Raw genomic sequence first — 22618 nt, forward strand, 5'->3', positions numbered from 1 at the left:
AGGAGGGTGGGTTGTGTGTTGAGAAGAAGGGTGTCTTGCTTTTTGGTTAGTGGCTTTCTAAATCGGAATGGTTTGGGAAGCTGGGCTTGTCCGTGTGGTGGTATGGACCGAAGGTGGCCTAGATCTGGTGAATTCCACAAAGAATTCTGAGATGGCATCCTTCAACATGGTGGGGACCTCGGTCGTCATTCGTTCCAGATTTTTGCAGCTCGCTGCTTCTCCCAACCTGAATGCACTTTGTGCTCTATCCATTCCGTCTCCTGGAAAGTTCTGCAAAACTCAGAATCTTTGCCTCTGTGGCAAATTAACTTGCCGCATTTGGTAAGGGCAACCGGAGAAGGGTATCTGAAAGTGATCTTCGAATCTGAGCGTATATTTGAAGGAGGCAATCCTTTGAGTAAATTGGCCCCAAGATGCTTTGAGGTTTATAGGTTAGTACCAGTACTTTGATTTGGGCCCAGAAATAAGACTGGCAGCCAGTGGAATAAATTGGCCAGAAAATTGGGAGGGAGCGGGTCAGTACAGGCTGCTGTGTTGTAAGAAAACAGATGCTGAAGGCGAAGATCCCGGGACGCGAAGCCTCTTTGCAGGAGGCTTTTAAAAGTGGCTTTACCTTGGCGAAGGCTCATTCCCATGCTCTTAGATCTCTCCGTCCTGGAGCGGCTGGAATTGTAATTTTAAAAGTTCATTTAGAACTTCTCTCCGTGCTCCTTGCTCCTTCAGGAGTTTACTCCCGGAGCGAAGATGCGAGGGATGGAAAACCGCCCCCCCCCCCCAAAGTCCCAAAGCCTTGAAGATCTTGGCTGCGTCCGCAGCCCACACTGGGGTTGGTATGCAAGGCCCCACAGTTGCCTTTTTCATCATGCAAAGGGTTATGTTTTCTTCCTTTTCCCGTTCCTTTGGGACAAGAGGAACCACCCCGGCCAGGAACAGGATGTAGGGCCACACGGGCACGTGACCAATTAAATTTCCTTCGGCAGGTGAGGGGTGGAGGATGCTGAGTGCCTCAGAAGCACTGCGTGTGCTTGAACAGTTCAGAAGTCTTCTCACAAGGTGGCCCGGGCGCAAAAATAACCAGGGCAGTAAATTGGAAGAGAGTTGTTTGACGTGTGTTTCTTTGCGTCCCCTCCACCCTCCTTTTCAGGTCTCCAGCGTGGCACCAATATGTGTAGTCACAAGGACTAGTAACTTTGGAGATTGTGTGCAAGAGTGAGACAACCCAAATTCTGAGCTGAGAGGAAATGATTTCTGCACCCTGCACAAACGATGCAAATCTGCTGAGTTTTGCTAACTTCATATTTATTTTCCTGGTCGTGGGGTGGGACACGGAGGTCATTGAGTCCCTGAAGCTCACCCTCCTGACCGCCCAAAGCTTACTTGGCTGGCCCTTCTTACCCCAGAGATTTCACCTGGCATTGTGGAGACCATTTCAACCCTATCTGTTTTATCAGACGCCTTAGAACATGGGTGGGGCACGTGGTTAGAATGTGGGCAATCCTGGGTCCCTCCCGATGTTGGGCTACAACTCCCAGTATCCCTGACCATTGGCTATGCTGGCAGGGGCTGATGGGAGTCCTGGCCCATCAACCTCCAGCCCCAGGCCACTCTAGTTTGGCGATCTATCTCTACAATCCAGCAACACCTGGGCTAGACACCTGAGTCTCCTCTGCTCGGTCTCTATTTGCAAAGCTGTACCATGCCGGCTCTTCAAAAAGTATTGCTTAGGGGGGAAAACCATGAGCTGAAGAATGCATTGATGTATGTGAGTGTGAATTAGTCGCCTCTTATTTATTTTAGTTATTACATTTATATCTTGCCTTTTTTCCTCTTGCAAGGAACCCAAGGCGGCATACATAATCCTCCTCGTCTCCATTTCATCCTCACAACAACAGGTTGGGCTGAGAGTCTGTGACTGGCCCTGAGTCACCCAGTGAGCTTCCGTGGCCTAGTGGGCAACTAAATCCCGGATTTCCCAGCCCGACACTCTAGCCACTACACCACACTGCCTCTCTTATCCCTTGAATATTCCATTGAACTGTCCTCTGCTTGTGTGTCAGGACTCAGGAGTGTTGAACCTTCAGCCCACTGGGCCAAACCTGGCCCCACCACTGATTTTTTTTTTTGGGTCGCTGTCTGGATTTTGTGCGGTAGGGCTGTTGTTTTTCTCATTCCAAATGGCTGAAATGCTGCTTCTAGGGCAGCCTTCCTCAACCTGGGGCGCTCCAGACGTGTTGGACTACAACTCCCAGAATGCCCCAGCTGGGGCATTCTGGGAGATGCAGTCCAACACGTCTGGAGCGCCCCAGGTTGAGGAAGGCTGTTCTAGGGCTACAGAACCAGCCGCAAACCCAAATGTGCTGGTATTTTTTTATTTATTTATTTATTACATTTCTACACTGCCCCATTGTATATCTGTTTTTAATGTTCATTGCTTTTAACATTTGTAAACCGCCCAGAGAGCTTTGGCTACGGGGCGGTATATAAATGCAATAAATAAATAAACTTTTGCTCCTTCCCCTTCTGTCTTCAGCCCTGCCTGCTGCAGGAGTGTGTTGATGTTGAGAAGCGTTGCTTGGTCTTCCCCGGCCTGATGGCCTCTCCGGATCTGTTGGGCTGCAACTCTCATCACTGGCCAGGCTAGCTGGGAATCCTAAGAGTTGCATCCCAGCACATCAGGAGGGCTAGAAAGCTGAGCCTTCGGCGTTTCCCATTAAAAGTCTTTTGGGCCGCAGGTGTCTTTACGATCATCCCGCGTAGACGGCACGAAAGCGCGTTGCGGCGTTGTGCAGCCCTGAGCATAACTCACCTGCAGCGCTGAAACCTTAAACCTTTCTGAAGACGTGTAACGTTTCGAGGTTTCAGTCCAAAAATCTGAGTCACAGGAAAGACTCAAAGCGGCCTTTGAGGCCGACTGTCTCTTCTTTCCTCTTCTTTTCCCCACTCCTGCTAAACAATTGCAGCTGGTCCTGCTGTGACGAGCGCTTCCCACGATCCTGGAGTTAAACCTGCCTGACCTTGCAACTGTGCATTTGGATTTTTTTTTAAAAAAAAAAAAATCCACGATGTGTAGGAAGCAGCAGGAGGCAATGACAATATGTGGTCAGAAGGATCCTCTTTCTGGGGTGAGCTGCTAGAGTTGCATCTTCACGGGCCAAGCTAAACAGCGTTTTCCCTTTGAGGGGGCCGAGAGGGTGCGGAGGAGAGAGTGAAATAATTTCTGCCTATGCGCTGAAGAAAAGAACCAGAATTCCGTACTGAGAATAGCTTCTGCTAGTAGCCTGGTGTGTGTGCGGGCAAAGTTACGAAGTGTCCCTCTAAACCAAGCACAGCCACGGTCAATTAAGTTAATCCTCCAAGCTATGGTCTGGAACACAGGTAGCAACCTTATTTATTTCATAGAATCATCAAATCTTAGAATAGTAGAGTTGGAAGGGGCCTCTAAGGCCATTTATTTATTTTTATTTATTTATTTAAGGATTTTTATGCCGCCATTCAGCCAAAAAAGGCTTTCACGGCGGCTTACAAAAGTATTTCTTGACAATCCCTGCCCACAGGCTTACAATCTAAAAGTCATGACACAAAAGGAAAGGGGATTGGGAGGGAGGAGGAGGGGGAAAAGGAAAGCAAATTCAGGCACTACAATCTTAGTTGCAAAGTTCAGCAGTTAAAGTTGGCAGTTGGCAGCAGGAGGGAGGGGGCTCTCAGCTGGAGCTGGACCCAGGCACGATGGAGAGGTGCCTGGCTGCTGCTTCCTCCCTCACTGGTGGTCTCTGAAGAGACAGTTGGTAGCAGGAGGGAAGGGGCTCTCAGCTGGAGTTGGACCCAGGCACGACGGAGAGGTGCCTGGCTGCTGCTTCCTCCCTCACTGGTGGTCTCTGCAGAGACAGTTGGTAGCAGGAGAGAGTCCAACCCCCTGCTCAATGCAGGAATCCACCTTAAACCAACCTTGACAGATGGCTGTCCAGCTACCTCTTGAATGTCTCTAGTGTGGGAGAGCCCACCACCTCCCTAGGTCATTGGTTCCATTGTTGTACCGCTCTAACAGCCAGGACGTTTTTCCTGATGTCCAGCCGGAATCTGGCTTCCTGTAACTTGAGCCCATTATTCCATGTCCTGCACTCTGGGATGATCGAGAAGAGATTTATTGCATTTCTACCCCGCTTTTTCTCTTAAGCTCAAAGGCGGTGTGTGGGGTCTTCCTCCTTTCCATTTTATCCTCACAACAACCCTGTGAGGTAGATTAGGCTACGAGTCAGTAACTGGCCCAAAGTCTCCCAGTGAGCTTCATGGCAAAGTAGGAATTAGAACCCGGGTCTCCCCAGTCTAGCACTCTAACCACCTTGGCTCTCTAATGACCTCCACATGTTTTGGGCTACAACTCCCAAATGGACCCACCCACGCACCTGACAAGGTCTTGCTCTAGATTTCATCTGATGGGGAGGCCACCTTAGCCTCCACACGAAGCAGGGCTTTTTTGGTAGCAGCCCCATTGCTTTGAAAACTTTCCCCAGGTGATCTTTATATAGCTTCCTACCTGCTGTCCTTCCATAGTTGGCTAGAGACGTTTTGAGGATTGGTTCTTGCCAGGCTTCTTCATTCTAGATGTTGATGTTTTGGGTTGACAGTGATGGGTTGGATTTTTTTTCTTATTGCTAGGTTTTTTTGTTTTAATGTACACTGCTGCTATGAAGGGTTATCCCAGCCTTCCCCGATCCGGAGCCCTGCAGATGGTTTGGACTGCAACTCTTATCAGCCCCAGCCAGCATGACCGATGGTCAGTCAGGAATCCTGGGAAATGTAGTCCCAAACATCTGGAAGGCTGCTTCATATAAAACCCTTGAACGACTTTGTTTTTTATATTTTGTTTCCCTGCCTGCTCATGGGCTCAAGGTGACTTTCATGAAACCGTCAGGAATAGTACCCTGTAACCATAACAGGAAATGCAGATGCCTGCGTTGTGAGCAAGCCAGTCAAAGCGCTGGTGGGCTTGTGGCTTCATTGCAAGTATTGCTGCTGTGGGTTCTGTAAGGGTGTTCAGTTGCATCTCCCCTCGGCTTCAGGAGCTCCCGGTAAAAGCGACCGCCAGCTGTGCTGGGATCCCTCCGTCCGTTTTGGGAGTTGCACATTCTGTGCAGGCTGCTGGTGCTGTGACCTCTGAAGAATTCATACCCAAGCGTCGGTTCCCAGGCTCCGTGCGAGGCTGGCATTTCGAGCCTCCCGTAAAGGAGGAAACGCTGACACCATTTGCTAATGACGGACGGTGCGCTGGGAGTTCTCGGCGCCTTGCAGTAATGGTGCTGGGGACAGCGGGCCGTCTATCGAAATGAGCCAGAAAAGAGGAGGGATAAGAAAGGCATGCAAATTCCAGGCCTGCTTCTTGCAGTACGCGCTGTATCTCGCCAGCCCAAGCTAACGGGCCTTTTCTTCTCCCTGGATAGGTTCTCACGGGCCTCTGGTTGCCAACGTCTTCCGAGTTGGTCCCAACGGGAACCGTTTTAGGGTCCCTGTGATACATTTTATCCATGCCCGGTTGCTTAGGCTTGAAGCCACTTTCTGCAGGCCTGGAAAGAAGAATGGGGGGGTGAACACCCAAGCATACAGGGGGTGTAGCGCTGGTCTTTTAAGGGGAGGCATGCGCTTCTCTGTAGCCGTGTTGCTGGTGGCCATACCTGCAGGAATGGGGACACTCGTTTTTTAGGGGGTCAGCTTTCACCCGCCGTAGATGATTGGTGCCATATTTGCTAAGCTGCTCTTGCTACTTTGGATCCAACGAACAGAAGGGTCTTGGAGCGTTTTAGGAAATGCTTGGTTGGATCTTCAAATAAGAACTCCCATGGAGCAGCCAGCAAAAGAGGGCCCGCCAAAGGGGTCCGTCAAATCTCTTTTCCTCCAGGCTGCCACGACGCGGCAGAAATGATTAATCACGTTTAGTGATGTTGGTTTTCCGGAAATTTTTTGAAATGGGGCACGTTTCTGGAGGGAAAGACCCTTTGCAAATCGGGTTAATTTGTACAACGCTTGTGTATTCCAGAGATTCCAGAAAAGGTTCCAGTGCAAAATTGCCCTATGCACATTACGTTAATTTGCATAGAGAAGGTTCCCATGCAAATTAGGGCATCGGAATACGTTCTGGTTCCCCTGGAGAGTGATCCAGCAAGTTTATTTTACTCGCATTTAGTAAACGAAGCTATAAACAATGGAGCCCACGTTAATTATATGCCGCAAGTATTTGGCCTGAAATATTTGAGAAAAATTTCATAGGAATATTTGTGAAAATGTAAAGACAACAGCATGTACTTGCCTTAAGTTTTATCTTTCCAGGGGTCGGAGGGGTGGAAATCATAGAATAGTAGAGTTGGAAGGGATAAGGCCATCGAGTCCAACCCCCTGCTGAATGCAGGAATCTACCCTAAAACATCCCTGACAGAGGGTTGTCCAGCTGCCTCTTGAAGGCCTCTAGTGTGGGAGAGCCCACAACTTCTCTAGGTAACTGGTTCCATTGTCGTACTGCTCTAACAGTCAGGAGGTTTTTCCTGATGTCCAGCTGGAATCTGGCTTCCTGTCACTTGAGCCCGTTACAGGGTACTATAACTGGTGACACGCTAAGGACGCAGTCCCGTGATCCCTGGAGAGCGTCCCAGGGACTGCGTGATTTTTCGGATCCCTCTTCCACACCTTTGGGAGTCGGGCTACAAATCCCTTCCTCTTCCCCCTCGCAGCCCTGACAGAAGGAACAGGGCAAAAACAGTCTCGAGAGGACCTCATAGAGACTGGAACAGGGGTTGTTCCGGAGGCCCAGAAGAAGTCCGACGGCTTCTTCAGCCCTGCCCTCACTAGCAGGCTTTCTCTAGATGGCTTCAGAGGCCCATTTGGAGGGAAGAAAGGAGGGAAAGGAAGCCAGAGAGGTTGGAATCTCCTCCATTGGTCCTTCCACCCTGTCAGCAGGGCGCTGAATACTCAAAAGCCTCTGAGATCGGAAGTTTCCTTCCCACAGGCAGCAATCTGACAGGGCTGCACCCTAATCCGTTTGAGAAATCGAGGGATCTGCACATGATATGCTAACAACGCCCCCTTTGCAACGGTGAAACGGCCCAGCTTGTCTGGTCTTGTATTTGCAATCAGGCATCCCTTCACTGTTACTGATGAATTCAGGCAATGGGTGGGGCTGGGGGGGGGGGATAAAGAACTGGGAACAGTTCCGCTTGGGGAAGTTTTCCGCCCCACATCCCTGACTGTGTTCCGTGCTTAATGAACATTACTGTTGTGGGGGGTGGGTTGGTTTGCGGACGGGGCTGGGGTGGAGGCAGGGCTCAGTGGCTGAGCTTACCTGCTCTGCATCCGAAGGTCCCATCCCCAGCGCCTCTGGGGATGATGGGAACTGAAGTCCAGTTCCTTTGGAGGAAACGAGGGCAGGGGTGGCTGCAGTCCTTGGGCTAGTTCGACCAGCGGTCAGTCTGACTTGGCCAGCGTCGTGTGCTCCTTCTCCATTCCTTGGGACTAACCGAAGGTTTTTCCTTCCTTCCTTCCTTCCCTCTTCTCCCCCCGCCCTCTCAGAGTGACCAGCAGCTGGATTGTGCCTTGGACTTGATGAGGCGCCTGCCTCCTCAACAGATTGAGAAAAACCTCAGTGACCTGATCGATTTGGTGAGTACGGGGCGTTTTCTAAACTTCTCCTTCGTTTGGGCTCAGCCAGGAGGTCACGCTGGACCAGACTTTCCCTCTGGTTTATGCAATATACAAACCGTGGGGTCGAAGCTGCTTGTGCGCTTGGCACACTTGTGCCCGGGTGCGGTCTACTCTGGAGGAGAAGCAACCGCTGCAAGAGTGGCCTGTTAATTCAGACTTAATGCCATTCCATAGTTCCCAAGAACACTTCAAAAGGCGGTGGGCGAGTGGCTGGCCAACTAAAACCAGCACCTGTAGTTTGACGAGTGACTCCTAGGAGCAGCCAAGCCCATGCTCCAGAGCTATTCCGTCACCTTTCCTGGGAGACCAGCTGCTTTTGGCTTTCCACAACTGCCGCCCGGCCTGCAGCCATTCCTTCAGGCTCCCTGAACTGTCTCCCCTTTGGCTGGGCATGATAAGAACTGTTAACTTTAAGAGCTGGAACCTGCCCTTGCTTTTTTTTCCCCTCCTCCCTCCCCATCCCTTTTTCCTTGCATGTCATTTTATTTTTTGTTGTTGTTATTATTATTATTGTTATTATATTTATTTATATCCCGCCTTTTGCCCAATGCTGTAAGGCAGTGGTTCCCAAACTCTTTCAGGTAACCGCCCTTTTGGTTCCACAAACTCATGCCCAGTGCCCCCAACCATACACTATAAAAATCATTATTCAGAATAGCAGTTTTCAACGACCCACTATTTAATTTTAATTTATTTATTTATTACGTTTTTATACCGCCCAATAGCCGAAGCTTCCTGGGCGGTTCACAAAAATTAAAACCATTAAGAACATAGTAAAACACCCAACAATCTAAAAACCCAAATACAAAATACAATATAAAAAGGAAGATAATAACAAAATTCAAAACTGTAACGATTAATTGAATATTTATTCAAAATCCAATTACATCTTTTCCCTCCCTCCCTCCCTCCCTCCCTCGGCAAGCCTAGGGCGGGTGCCTCCCATTCAAAGGGGCCGTGCTCCTCTGGATCCTGCTAGTCTGGGCGCCCAGGCTGAACAGTGGTGGCGGCGGCCGGGCGGAGGATCTGAGCTGAGAATGAAAAAGGGGCCATACTGCACGGGGCCCCTTCAAATGGGAAGCACCCACTGCAGGCTTGCCGAGGGAGGGAGGGAAAAGAGAGCAAACGCCTCTGTTTTGCAGCCGGCGTGGCGGGGCACACCAAGCAGGTATGTCTCTTCATTAGCATTTTGGTGCTTTTGAAACATTTCAATTCACTGTTAAAAGGACTCTTCTTAAACGGTATTAATACATGTGTGGATTCTTCCCCTATATGGCTTGGGACCAAACTACCTTCTCCCATAAAAATGTACCTGAGTTTTAAGACCTTCTGGAGAGGCGCTTCTCGGAAAAGACCACCTCGAGCGCCCCCCTGCTGCCCCTTTGCCTCTTAGCGTCCCTCTGCACCATGTACACTGATGGTGCTATATAAATAAATAATAATAATAATAATAAATAATAATGCTGCCCCCTTGCCTCTTAATGCCCCCTATGCAGTCCCACTGCCCTCAAGGGGGCGGTGCCGCCCACTTTGGGAACCACTGCTCTAAGGTAGGCTCAGCCTTACTATACCTCTCATATTTGTAAGCAGCTCTGGGAGCCTTTTCGGTTAAAGAGTGGAATTAAATTGCTTTAAATCGGGGATGGAGAACCATTGGCTCGCGGAGTGTCCCTGTCTGGCCCACGGAGGCCCCCTGGAGGAGATGAATCTCTTCTGTTCCCTCCAATCAGTGCCCCCCTCTCTCTAAAGATAAGCAAAATGGAACCAGATAACATCAGGGACGAGATAGGGCCTTGGGGACGGGACCCCACCTTCTCCCATCTTCTAGCCAGCCGAGTTAGTCCCGGGTAGGAATCCAGCACCCCCCTGGACCAAACCAAGTCTAACAACCCCCTTGCTTTAAATAAATCTCGGGCGTTGTGTAGGACTGTTGCGAAAGAATCGTCAGGAAGGCCTCGGGTGTTGTCTGAATTGAGCCACGCCATCGCTGCCTTCAGGAGGTCCCCTGTGATGTCACCCTCCGGCGGTGTATGAGGGAGGCGCCTTGGTTTCTGCGGTTACTCCAGCAATGGTGGCCTCCTGTTGAGGTTTGCCGCTCAGATTCGGGGCTGTCCTGGCCCTTTCCCCAAACGGAGAGGTGGTTTGCTGCGTTGTCCTAGATGAGCGGTAGAGCGGAATGGGTCACTGGCATCTTCAGTTTAAAACAGCTCAGGCAGGAGGGCTGAGAAAGGGGGAGTATAAGAGGGTGAAAATAGATCAGTAGAAAGAAGGGACCATTCACAGAACGACTGCAAAGTTGCAGTATACTCTCCTTCGCAGAGGAAACTCTGTCACCCCTGGGTTTGGTTCAGTTCTTACTCCGGTTACAGATCGCTGCTCTGCCTTCTTAAAGGGCGTTGAGCGAAGTCTCAGTTTTTCATGCTCCGCTTCTCTCCAGGTTAAGGGGGTCCACTTCACGCACCCCATTTCCTGCAGCTGGGGTTGCTGAACCAAAAAGACCAGGAAGCTTGTTTAAGCAGCTTAGCGCTCACTTCCCGGAGGCCTCTGCTGCTGCTGCTGTCAAGCAATGCAGTTGCGCTTCCTCAATGCCAGAGCGCTGACAGCAGAGAAAAGGTCCAAGCTGAGCGTGAAGCGAAAGGGCACGGCCAGGAGGCGGGCGGGGGGCGGGCGGGGGCGCTTTCCGGGTCGCTGCCTCTTGCCGGTCCCTGAACGCTTCCTCGTTCATTAGCGGAGCGGCGCGGCTTGTCCCTCCTGTTGCCCCCTCAGGCCGCCGAGCCTGTAATTAGAGTTCATTAGAGCCCTTGTCAGTCACGGGGCCTCCCCAAAGCCCAGCCTGAAAGAAGCCGGTCCGCGGGGGTGCCGTAATCTCCCTTGGCACGGACCGCTTGACTCGGGAGTCTAATGACAAATCATTGCTAAATGGGCGGCTCAGAGACACGTTTGTGTATGGGGCAACTTTAGAAATCGCTGTGGGGGAAGCAGGCTGGGAGTTGCATGTTTTTAAGACAATTGACCAAATTAAAACACTTTCTCGCAGCAGGAAGCAAGTAAAGCTGAAGCCCTGGTATGGTTGACATAGGATTTCCCCCAACCAGAGTGTGTATATGCGTATATCATTATAAACTCGGTTTGTACGGGTTCGCACATAATGCTAACCCATGGCTTATTTAACCCAGGGTTTGTCTGGCAGACGATCGAACAAACTATGGTTGGTTTTCTCAACCCTTGGGTTGTTAGTTTCCGTCTTCTGCTCGTTCTACTGGCACGTAGAGCTGCTGGTTGTGGTTTTTTTTTTAATGTTGTGTAGCTGGGTGGAAAAAACCACAGTTCTGGGTTCACATGTAATGACAACCCATGATTTAAACCATTGTTCGTGGTTAACAGCCATGGTGTCCGTGTGACTGAACCGATTCGCATGACACAACGGTGGTTAATCAACCCCAGTGGCTCGTCAACCAGCCCTGCGCGTGATCGAGAAGTACAATTGACGCTCCATGGCAAATCTGTGTGTAGGCTAAACAAAGTTCTCATCACTCTCTAGGCCGGCATAAACCCCAATTAAAAACCCTTAGTGGACAGCGTGGCAAAAGGAACTATTTGGTCACATGAGAAGGGGGATGAGGAACTTTCAGGAACCTGGTTCATGTACTTCCTTCCCCAACGCTCCCGCCCCAGCGGCACGGGCACCAAAACTGGTGGTTTGACAGTTGGAAAACGGATGTTGTCTGACTCATTGCTCTGCAGCTTCATCCTTAGAAAATTTTGTCTTGGAAGCTTGCCTGTTCCTTCCTTCCTTCCTTCTTTCTTTCTTTCTTAAAGGCATGCCACGAAAATCAGGTTGTTGCCTCCCTCGTAGGCCATTCAGGCCTTCTGAAGAACCCTTGATGATTTAGCGTTTGTGCCCCCTTGAATGAAAAAGCAAAATTGAGTTTTGCTCTCAGGCTGAAAGAGTTCCAACATCCCTGGTCCATGCGAACTCGGTTCTCAGGCCAGAGATCTTTGTCATCACCTACAAGCTGATTTTTATTTTATCTTTCGTCTGTAGATATCAGGGGTTTAACATTGATTCCTTCATTTATTATATTTCTATACCTCCCCTTAGCCGAAGCTCTCTGGGCGCTTTACAATAATTATAAAGTGTTAAAATACATTATACAAAGTACAAAAACAATTTACATTGAAAAACCACGGATAAACAGCACACGCAGAGAGACAATATTGAAGCCCTGAAGTGCGACCCCTGGAGATCTTATTCAGTGCCTCCGACTTCTGCAATTTCAGCAGCCAGTACCAGAACCTTGGAGGCTGTTAGGAATCTTGAATTCAAGATGACTCTTGAAACCAGATTCTGCTCCCCAAAACTGCATTCTGCCCTCCTGGTGAATTGCTGCCCGTGCCCAGCATATGTCTGAATTCACCCGTCATTCCTAACCTGGAGGCGAACGGATGCCTTGTGCTGCTTGCGCACTATCAGGCCTAAAGGCTCCGCGGCTCACTGGCTGAGCCCCTGCTTCACTTGCAGAAGGCCCCAGGTTTGATCCCCGGCATCTCCAGGTAGCAAGATGCAGGATCACTGATAGGTTATACCTGGACTGATTGGCTGTGCTTTTGGGGGAAGAGGCTGTAGGTCAGCGCTAGAGCCTCTGCTCTGCATGCAGAAGGCACCGGGTTCGATCCCCGGCATCTCCAGGTAGCAAGATGCAGGATCACTGATAGGTTATACCTGGACTGATTGGCTGTGCTTTTGGGGGAGAAGCTGTAGGTCAGCGCTAGAGCCCCTGCTTCACTTGCAGAAGGCCCCAGGTTTGATCCCCGGCATCTCCAGGTAGCAAGATGCAGGATCACTGATAGGTTATACCTGGACTGATTGGCTGTGCTTTTGGGGGAAGAGGCTGTAGGTCAGTGCTAGAGCCTCTGCTCTGCATGCAGAAGGCACCGGGTTCGATCCCTGGCATCTCCAGGAAGCAAGATGCAGGATCACTGATAGGTTATACCTGGACTGATTGGCTGTGCTTTTGGGGGGAGAGGCTGAAGCTCAGTGGTGGAGCCCCTGGTTTGCGTCCAGAACGTCCCTGGTTTGATGCCCAGCAGCATCTCCAGGCAGGGCTGGAAAAACTTCTGCCTGAAACCCTGGTGTGTTGTTGCTGCCAGTCAGTGTCAGCAATACTGGATTAGATGGACCTAGGGGCTTCTCGGTATAAGGCAGCTCTTTAACGTTCCTAACAGTGGCAGTCTTTGAAAGATAGTGGTGTGAGCATCAGGACTGAAACGCGGACGTTAGGGATTCATGAGGACTAGCAACCCACGGTGTGGGTAGAGCAAACACAGAGGGACTTGGCAGAATGCCCGTAAAGGTTGCCCTGGTTAGCTTCCTTAAACACCTTGATGGGAAGAACGCCCCCCCCCTTTCTACTGGCAGCTGGCGGGGTTCAAAAGTGCAGCCTCCGTGAACTTGGCGTTCTTACCGAAGGATGCCGAGCGTGTCGGGCGCAGCGCGGCTCGCCGTCCGTAACGCTGAAAGCAGCTGCCAAGGCTCCAAACGGAGAATTATTGGCTGAAACCGGGGGACTTGGCACGATTAACGCCGTGCCCCTCGGCACGAGCCAGTTTTCCACTCAGCAAGCGTGGCTGTAAATGGAAATGTCTTCAGCTTAGAAAAGATTACCATCGAGGCTTTCGGAACTCATTTTTAAGACCTCTTTAAAAAGAAAGGGGAAAAGAAAACACGTATACAGGCAGCCAAGGCGGGTCCCTCTGTTTAAATTGGGCTGGAAACAGCCTTTAAACACAGCTCAGTGACTTCCCTTAGCCGTCTTCCCAAGGTACCTTGTAAAATCTGTTTATCTGCAGCCAAAACTGTTGGATTTATCTATTCCCCCCCCTTTCCTTTTTCGGAGCTACGACAGATTTATTAACACTTAAATTTGAGCGGGTGGCATTCAGACTTTCATGCCCGCTGCCATAGAGGTGGTAGATCCTGCCCGCTAAGAAAGATCAAGGTTATTCTAGATCCCTTTTCGGAACTCTTTGCATCCTTGCATCACCGTATAATGGGTCTCTGGTTTGTTGCTAGAATTGTGGCTTGCAGCAGGAGGAAACAACCCGGACTTGCAACCCATGCCTTGTTCTTGAGTTACAAGCCTGGGTTGTGCCTCTGGCAGCAACCCACAATTTTGGGTTCGGACGTCACAGTAAACAACTCAGGGCCTGATCCTCTCTGGTTTGTTTAGCTCTGCAGCAGGAGTCATTGGGCTGCGAAAAACGGTACCCTAATTTGCTCCCACTTTACTTGCAACAGTCCAGGGTTTACCAAACCGTGGGTTGATGCGGTGTGCGAACTCGGGTCCCCGTTGGCAGCACTTATCCACGTTGCAGTTCTTGAGGCCAGCTTTGGTGGATTAAACTTCTCCCGGCCCAATGTCTTCCTAGCTGGCTAGAAACCCAGCCCAAAGTTGGGAAGAGGAGGCTTGTCCCTCAGGCGGGGACGGTCAAGAGACTTCCAGTGCTGAGAATTAGTTGGCAACGGCCTTCGGGGTCCCGAATCAAGCAAGCAAGTTGTCCCGGCAGTGACACATGGGCAAGCTCGCAGCCCGTGGGAAGGTGTTAAGAGCTGTGTCCTCATCTCTGCATTCTGTCGCTTGTGTTAATTGGAGCACGAAGGACCCGGTTTTTTTGTGTGGCTGAGTCTGCATTTCACTTTTCCATGCCATCACGCCTGATAAAACCTTTTGCAGAGGGGGCGAGACGTCTGGCTAGAGCGCTGTGGGGACTTTCTAGGTTGGCCTCCCACAGCCTGTTGCGCTCCAGATGTTTCGGGCGACAACTCCCGGAATTTCTGAGTTGAAGTCGATCTATCCATCCTTTCAACTTTATCGTACAAGTTCTTACAATTTTTGGCGCGACGACCACAGGAGTGAAACGATCACAGAAAACGAAAAGTTGGAACAAGCCGCTCACATCGGTTCATCATGTGCGCGATCTACAGCAGCGGTTTTTAGGAGCCTTGCTATAATTTTTTTTTTTAGCAACCACTGGAAAGAAGGCTTTTGGATTAGTTGCACAAGGATCCATATCTTCAAGTAGTTTACACATCTGCTCAGCCAAAGTTCTGTCAGACTTTCCTCCCAGCAAAGATGCAAGAAATCTTGTAGGGACATTTGAATACCTCCCATCCAGGTATGCTGATGGCGTATTCTGGAAGCATAATTCCATGAATGCCAAGTTGAAGTCCAAAAGACTCAGAGTGCACCAGGTTGGGGAAAGTTGCTCCAGGAACTGGCCGGATGTGGTTTTTAATGTACTGGAGGAATGATTTGGTGATGACGCTGGAAGGGATGTCACTGTGGACTACTTTGGCTAACGCCATTCTTGTGTCCTTGAGTACTTGGGGAAGGTTAGTGCCACCCTGAGCCCCTGACCGATGAAACCAGAGATGGGCGAAGGCCCTGCTGCCTTCCTTCTCACAACTAGAGTCTCTGAGAAACCCCATAGACAAGGCTTGGATTACTTGTGCAAGATTGTGGACTCCTACTCTTGGAGATGGATTTAACGTCTCGATTTTGCCATGGGGGAGATCAAGCTCGACCACGGTGGTACAGGCATTGGTAACCTCAAGATTGGATTACTGCAACGTGCTCTATGTGGGGCTGCCCTTGCAGCTGCTTCGGAAGCTGGAGCTAGTGCAGAATGCTGCAGCTCGGCTGTTGTCTGGAGCTGCCCCTTTCCAGCATGTAACTCCTCTGCTGAGGGAACTGCACTGGCTGCCTATTCGCTACCGGGCCAGGTTGAAGGTTCTTGTACTTGTGTACAAAGCCCTCAACAACTTGGGACCAGGATACCTGAGAGAGCGCCTTCTCTCTCACCAACCTGCCCAGTCACTGAGGTCATCCGAGGGCCTGCTCCTAGTGGTTCCACCTAGATCCATCCTCCGATTGGAGTCCACCAGGGGAAGAGCCTTCAGCGTGGTGGCCCCCCTCCTGTGGAACTCCCTGCCTCTGGAGGTCAGGCAGGCTCCGACCTTGTACTCCTTTCGGCGCCTCCTGAAAACATCTTTATTCCAAGAAGCCTTTCCTTAATATGCAGCCGTGGATTACTGTTATTGCTTCTTTTAAATTTTGTTTTAACTGTTTTATTGTTTTTATTTTCATTTTACCTTGTACACCTCTCCGAAATTTTTCAATGGGGAGCGGTATATAAATATTCTTAATAATAATAATAATAATAATAATAATAATAATAATAGTTAAAGCTGCAGGCGCTATACTAGAATGACCAGATTTAAAAGAGGGCAGGGCTCCTGCAGCTTTTACTGTTGTGATGAAGAGGAAATTTCACCAGGCTCTCAATATATACAAATGACACCTGCTGAAATTCCCTTTTCAATACAATTGTTAAAGATACAGGAGCCCTGTCCTCCTTTACATATGGTCACCCTACTCCCATGGGTTCGAGCCTTCAAGCGGTTTTTGGCCCTGGCATTAACCCACCCTGGTGGTTCACTTCCGTTTCGGTGACATCAGTCCCGCAAGAATTCAAATGCGAAGCAGAGCTTCAAAGGCTTTGAAACGCAATGAAATAATGAACTGAGCGATCAGGTTATTTTCCTCCCCCCCCCCCCCCCATGCCATGTTTTGGAAGAAAGCTGCTGAGATCCCGGCCATCACTGCAGTATAGAATAAGGTTGCTCCTTAATTTGGTTTCTGGACTTCCATTGTTTCTATGGCTCTGGTTATCTGTGTGGCCCTCTTGGTCCGATATTCCATCTTCGTCGTCAGATGATGGGTGAAATTCTTGTTGGAAGTGACACGACACCTTCTATGGCAGACTTTGCCATTGGCATTTATTACATTTTTATGCCGTCCGATAAACTCTGGGCACTTCAAAACAATGAAAACCCCAAAACCAGGGAGAGGGCCTTCTCGGTGGTGGCCCCCCCAATTACGGAATGATCTCCCAGATGAGGCTCGCCTGGTGCCAACATTGTTATCTTTTCGGTGCCAGGTCAAGACCTTTCTCTTCTCCCAGGCATTTAACAGCATTTAACAACATATGCTAAGTTTGTTTGTTTGAACTGTTGCTGTTTAAAATGGATACTGTTTTACACTGTCGTTTTTATATTTTTTGATGGTTTTAAGTTTTGCGTACTTTTTAACGTCCACTGTTTTTTTAACTGTTGTAAGCTGCCCAGAGAGCTTTGGCTATGGGGCGGTATATAAATTTAATAAATAAATAAATAAATAAAATAAAATGCAAGGCAATAAAATACAGACAATAAAACTCAATGGCCTGGTTCAGACAACACGCTAAACCATGCTGCTTAACCACAAAATCCCCTTAACCATTTTGTGGTTAAGCAGCATGGTTTAGTGTGTTGTCTGAACCAGGCCAATAAAGTTTAAAGCTACAATATATTTTTTTAAAAAAAGAAGGGTTCTGACGTTGCGCTGACATCCTTCCAATTACGCCGACTGGAGGTTGATTGCAGAACTGGGTCAGTTTGTGTTACTTCTTGTAATGCTACTTGACGCTTTTAGGAATGGTAGGAATAATGATAGTGTGTGATGCAGCGTTGGGTCCGACTCCTGCGTAGAGAAGCTAACTTTCTTTCGGCATAGAGCCAGTCCAAAACCTCGGCAGGTTGTAGCAGGAAGTATAAAAGTTTACTAATTGAAACTGCAGAAGTGCTGCCAAGCTGGGTTGGATCAAGGCCCTCTCCGGTTTCCAACCCTGACCACCTGGACGCTGAACAGGGCCTTGCTACAGTACTTTGCCAACGATCCGTAAACCTTTTTTGAAGGCGTAGGCTTTTGCATGTGCGTTGCCCCATGAGCTGTTCACCTTGATGGCAAATCAGAGACGTTAATTCCTGGTGCGACTTTTCTAGATTCTCTGCTATTAAACCGCAGCACACGTGTGCCTGCAGACAGATGCGCACAAATAAATTTTGAACGGGGGAAATGGTCCAAGTGCCAGCTTCTCTCCATTCCCTCTCCGTCCCCTCGCTGTCCCCCAAATGGCTTTTCTGAAAGAAGAGTTCAGGAGGTCGACGAGCCGGTATGTTCCCATGTCGGCTCTAATCCCGAAGACCTTGTCCGACACTATCTGACACAAATCCATCTCGATAACTTTGCTTTCTGAATATTCGCTTAGTCCGCCGGCATCCGGACTTTGGAGCCAGGAAACCAGAGTTTGGCCAGCTGCTCAGGGAGGTGTTGGGTTTCTGCCCATGCACAGGTGGCCACTTGTCCTGCTGGTTGGAGAGATGGCTTATTTTTAATTAAAACTTTGTCCCCGGTACCTGGCTCGCTAACTCCAGCCAGATCAGCGTTTCAGAAGGACAAGGAGATCCTTGTTCGACATCCGCCGCGAATATGGCGGCCTTGTTCTTTCAATTTGTCTTCCTCTTTGTCTACGGCTGATCTGCCTACCACTCTTTCGCAACCTAATTCCAAATAGTGCTCTCATTCATTCCCTGGTAGAAGGGAACAAAAAGGCTGATCTTTCGGAGACTCTCCCTTTATTTCGGGGTGGTCCGGCTCCACATGTGTGCTTACATGAAACAACGGAACCTGAAGAAGGTCCTCATTGGGCAGATATTAAAAATAATAATAATTGGGGCCTGGAGGAAGAGCCATCATGTCTTTTAATGTCTTCTGCTGTCTGGTTAGGATCGGATCGCCACCAGGACTCACAAGACCCCCTTTTTTATTATTATTAGGGATGCTTCTGTCATCTGCCACCCCCTCAGGCTTCTCTGTTCCCTCCGAGCTTAGCTGCACTCCTCACGGTAGCTAAGGGGGGGAATGAATTTCCTCAGCAGCGTTATATAGCTGGGAGTCATCCTTATTGTAGCACGAAGTACTTTTGGGGTGTCCGGAGGTGCCCCCTGTGTCCAGGGATCCGCACCCTTGATGTAGGGCATGTCAGGTCGACGGCTGGGCTTTGATTCTTAAGTCAGGTGTGTTGGATTGCAGCTCCCATCTTCCCCAGCTCACATGGCTGGCTGGGAAAAATGAGAGAAACGGTCCATCGCCGGTGGGAGAAGGCGGAGGCAAACCCTCGTTTTTCTGTGAACCAGTAACTTGTGAGCGAGGATCTTTCTGTCATTGAATTTGTATTCCAGTGTTTCTCTGCCTTTTTTATTAAATAAATAAAAATGACACATGTCAGGTAAATGTATCCCCCCCCTCTAAACTTAACTAGCATGGTAATATTTGGCAGTCTTCCTGGAAAGTATATTAAACTCCACCCAAAGCATGAGCTAGTGGAAAAAATTAAGCTGCTGTTCATGGGCAGCTTATTCTCTTAGCAGCTCTTGAATTTCCACTCCGTTATAAATATTTACAGTTTTTTAAAAAGACCGCCCCCCCCCTCCCAATAGCAATTGCTTTATAGCCCTCGGTTTGGCAAGAAGCAGACACCGTGACACGTGCATACATACACATGCATGCATTTAGCTTTACGAGACCACACGAGTGGCCGTGATAATGAGGCCAGGATTTGTCTAGAGCTGTGTGGCGCGTGTGCGTGTGCGTGCACCAACAGTGTGCTTTAATAGTAGGGAAGTGGAGGCAGGAATAGCTGCCATGTTCCCATGCGAAGCATGTTTTCCGTAGTCCGTGTGGTTCAAGCAGAACATGATGGTCTTCAAAGGTCCTTCGCTAGTTGGTCTGCGGTCAGAAATTGGGCAGATAGCAAAGGCTGCTTTGGTGGGTACCATTCTGCCTCTGGAATCATGCTGTCTCCCCGCCACCCCCAGGTGCTGGCCAATTAAAAACAGTACGTGAAATTTAAAACCATAAAAAGACATCCATCTAAAAACAGATCCGGAACTTGGTCCATGCAGTCCAGAACTGCCTCTCCACGGACTGGCAGTGATGGCGTTCCCGGATATCAAACAGACGTTTCCCCAGCCCTACCTGGAAATGTCAGGAATCGAACCTGGGACCGTTTGCATGAAAAGCAGGGGGCCCTACCACGGAGCTACGGACACTCTCCATCTTTTGGGCGCTTGGCAAAAACTCCTCCGCCCGGTCTTTGCGCCCTTTGATAGTTTTCTTGGACTGCCGTGTGTTGGTCGTGTTGGCTTGACGTGAATATTTCAATTCAGGCTTCCCCGGCCTCGTGCCCTCAAGATGTGTTGGGCTGGAACATTCCCTTGGGCCAAATCCAACTCACCTGTCCCTTTCTGGTCTTCGCACCCCTTTCCCCTCTACCACTGGTCATTTGGGGATTCTCTGGTTGTTTTTGTTTTTCGCAGGTTTTTCCCCATTCCGAAAGCCTGGAATAAGAACATTAGAAGTGTCCGTCTAGTCCAGCGCTGTGTTCACACAGTGGCCCACCAGCCATCGGCCAGGAATGAACAAGCAGGACATGGTGCAATAGCACCCTCCCACCCATGTTCCCCAGCAACTGGGGCACACAGGCACTTGTCTCTCCTAAGGCTCCATTACTGGCAGGAAGAGCTTGAAGCTGCAGCCTGCTAGTATTTGGGATGATTTTGGCCCCGCCCTTTTTGTTTTCGGCCCCTCCCACGAAGGCAGTGCAGCCCCCAAGAGCTTCGCTGAAATGGAATTCGTCCCTCAGCTGAAAGAACTTCAACACCTGTGGGCTAAGGGCAGCTCAGGTTCAAACGTGCGGACACGAGAGCTCTCCCCTCGAAGCACCTGTGCCTCACGTGGGTTTTGTTTTTCCCTCTCCCCAGGTCCCAAGTCTCTGCGAAGATCTCCTGTCCTCCGTCGACCAGCCTTTGAAGATTGCTCGCGACAAAGTGGTGGGGAAGGACTACCTTCTGTGCGACTACAATAGAGATGGAGACTCATACAGGTGACGGCGCTGCTCCTTTGGACAGGGGAACTCTTCTCTCTGCCCTTTCTGACAAACCATCTGTGCCACCTTTCGCTTCTTCTTTTGGTTTGGCTCTTGTGTCTTCGGTGTATCAGCACTTTATCAGGAATATCCGCAACGGTTTCAAACGAGTTCCGATTTCTATGAATCCAACGTGCAGATTTGCGCAAACGCGCGCTTCCATTCTTGCGCTAATGCACGTTAGCACAAGCTGAACAAATTTATTTATTTATTTATTACATTTTTATACCACCCAATAGCCGAAGCTCTGTGGGCGGTTCACAAAAATTAAAACCATGAAGAGCGTAGTAAAACAACCTACAAAATCTTGTGTGAATGTAAAGAATATGGGATCCCTGCTGGATCAGACCAAAGCCCTATTGAATCCAGCTTTCTGTTCATACAGTGGCCAAGGTGATGGCCGAATGGGAAACCCACAGGCAAGGACATTATACTAATGTCCTGTAATTTCTAAATCCCTTTTTTAAAAATAATAATTAAAAAATGGGTTTAACCCAGCATGTTCTGGTTAAAGTGTTCTGGGCTTATGAAATGGGTCCTCCTCCATATATATTTATAACGTTTGTATCCCACCTTTTTTCCTCCAAGGAACCCAAGGCGGTGTATACATAATCCTCCTCCTCCTCCTCCTCCTCCTCCGCCAATTTATCCTCACAACAACCCTGTGAGGTGGGTTGGGCTGAGAGTCTGTGACTGGCCCAAAGTCACCCGGTGGGCTTCCATGGCCAAGTGGGGACTAGAACCCAGATCTCCCGACTCCCAATCCCACACTCTAGCCACTACACCACACTGCCTCTCCATATGTTGTGGTTTTTGAGCCTTTGATGCTGTTGCTCCTTTTGGGGCCATGAGGGTTGCGTCTACCATCTCACTGGTCCCAAGCAGCTCGGCGCCGCGTCTGCTGTGCCTGGCCGTCTCCCAGATGTGTCGGTCTACACTTCCCATTGTCTGCAGCCAGCTCTGCTGGAAACGACAAGGGTTTTTGTAGTCTGATGCTTAGAAGACACTAGGAAAGGCTGTGTAATGTAACCTCCTTGGCTCCTCTGCGCTGTAACGGCTGAGGACCAGTCCCAGCTACCACACGGGCGTAGCGGTGCTGTAGCCCAAGGTTGGTGAAACCGATGAAGTGGGCAACCTGTTATGGAAACCGTCCTGCCTTGGCTGCCGCAGTCAGGTCAAGAACACCGATTAACGCTCGCGCCTGGGAGATCTTGATGGCCGAGACATATCATTTCCGCCTCATGCCAGCTCTCTCCGCACTCGTCCCTCTCCTTGTGTTTGATCGTGTTCCGCAAACGGAACCGTTACGGGGCAAAATCGGTGCCAGCAGCCCGGGTTGAATCCCGTGTGCTTGCAGCAGAAATGGCTCTCATGTATCAGCAAAGGCGAGAAGAGCCCAGGCTCTCTCGCGAGCGGACTTCTCCATCTGTCTTTCTTCCAAACGGCCTCCCGTCTAAGCCCTTAAATGTGTTCCGAGTGCTTGTCTGCTATAAAAACATTTTTTTATGGATTTCTCGTGGATAAAATTACTGCTGCAGCCAGCAATCTTTTTCTCCACCCCACCCCCCACCCCCGTTGGGTCTTTATTTTTGAAAGTGGGGAAGGGGACGTGTGCACGTTCCGCAGGCCAGGAAAAGTGCTAAGCCGGGGACGTGTTGCTCCGAAATTCCATTCCCGGTGCTCTGCGAAAGAGATCAGCTCACCGCAATTAAATCAAGCCCACCTTGTTAAAGAGGGAGGCAGATGGGGGAGGAGGAGAAAAGTCTTTGAACACTCGCTCAGGGGTTACCTGCTCCAAACGTAGGTGGGTGCTTTTAAATTGCCGGAAAAAACCTGGAGTTTCTAACACACACACCTCAAAAAGAATCTCAAATGAAAGAACTGTTATTATTATTTATTTTGTGTCTATACTGTCCAGCATGGTGGATTTAAATCAATTTGATTTAAATTGTGATTTAAATCACAATTTAAATCATTACTCAGAAAGACTCGATTTAATCATGTGACTTCCCCCCCCCCAAAAAAGTGCACTCTATTCATTGAATTTTTTGAAACTTAGCACTTA

General features: G+C 49.5%; 1 protein-coding gene across 2 annotated transcripts in view; it reads left to right on the forward strand.

Annotated features, from left to right (window-relative positions):
- The window catches only part of CAPZB (capping actin protein of muscle Z-line subunit beta), a 66550-nt gene that overhangs the window by 11477 nt on the left and 32455 nt on the right, over positions 1 to 22618 (forward strand). For both annotated transcript variants that reach the window (XM_063145487.1, XM_063145486.1), the window contains exons 2-3: positions 7555 to 7644; positions 20390 to 20511. In XM_063145487.1, coding sequence (XP_063001557.1) covers positions 7555 to 7644; positions 20390 to 20511 — 212 coding nt within the window. The remainder of the gene's footprint in view (positions 1 to 7554; positions 7645 to 20389; positions 20512 to 22618) is intronic.

The sequence above is a fragment of the Elgaria multicarinata genome, chromosome 20, assembly GCF_023053635.1.
Source record: "Elgaria multicarinata webbii isolate HBS135686 ecotype San Diego chromosome 20, rElgMul1.1.pri, whole genome shotgun sequence".
NCBI lineage: Eukaryota > Metazoa > Chordata > Lepidosauria > Squamata > Anguidae > Elgaria > Elgaria multicarinata.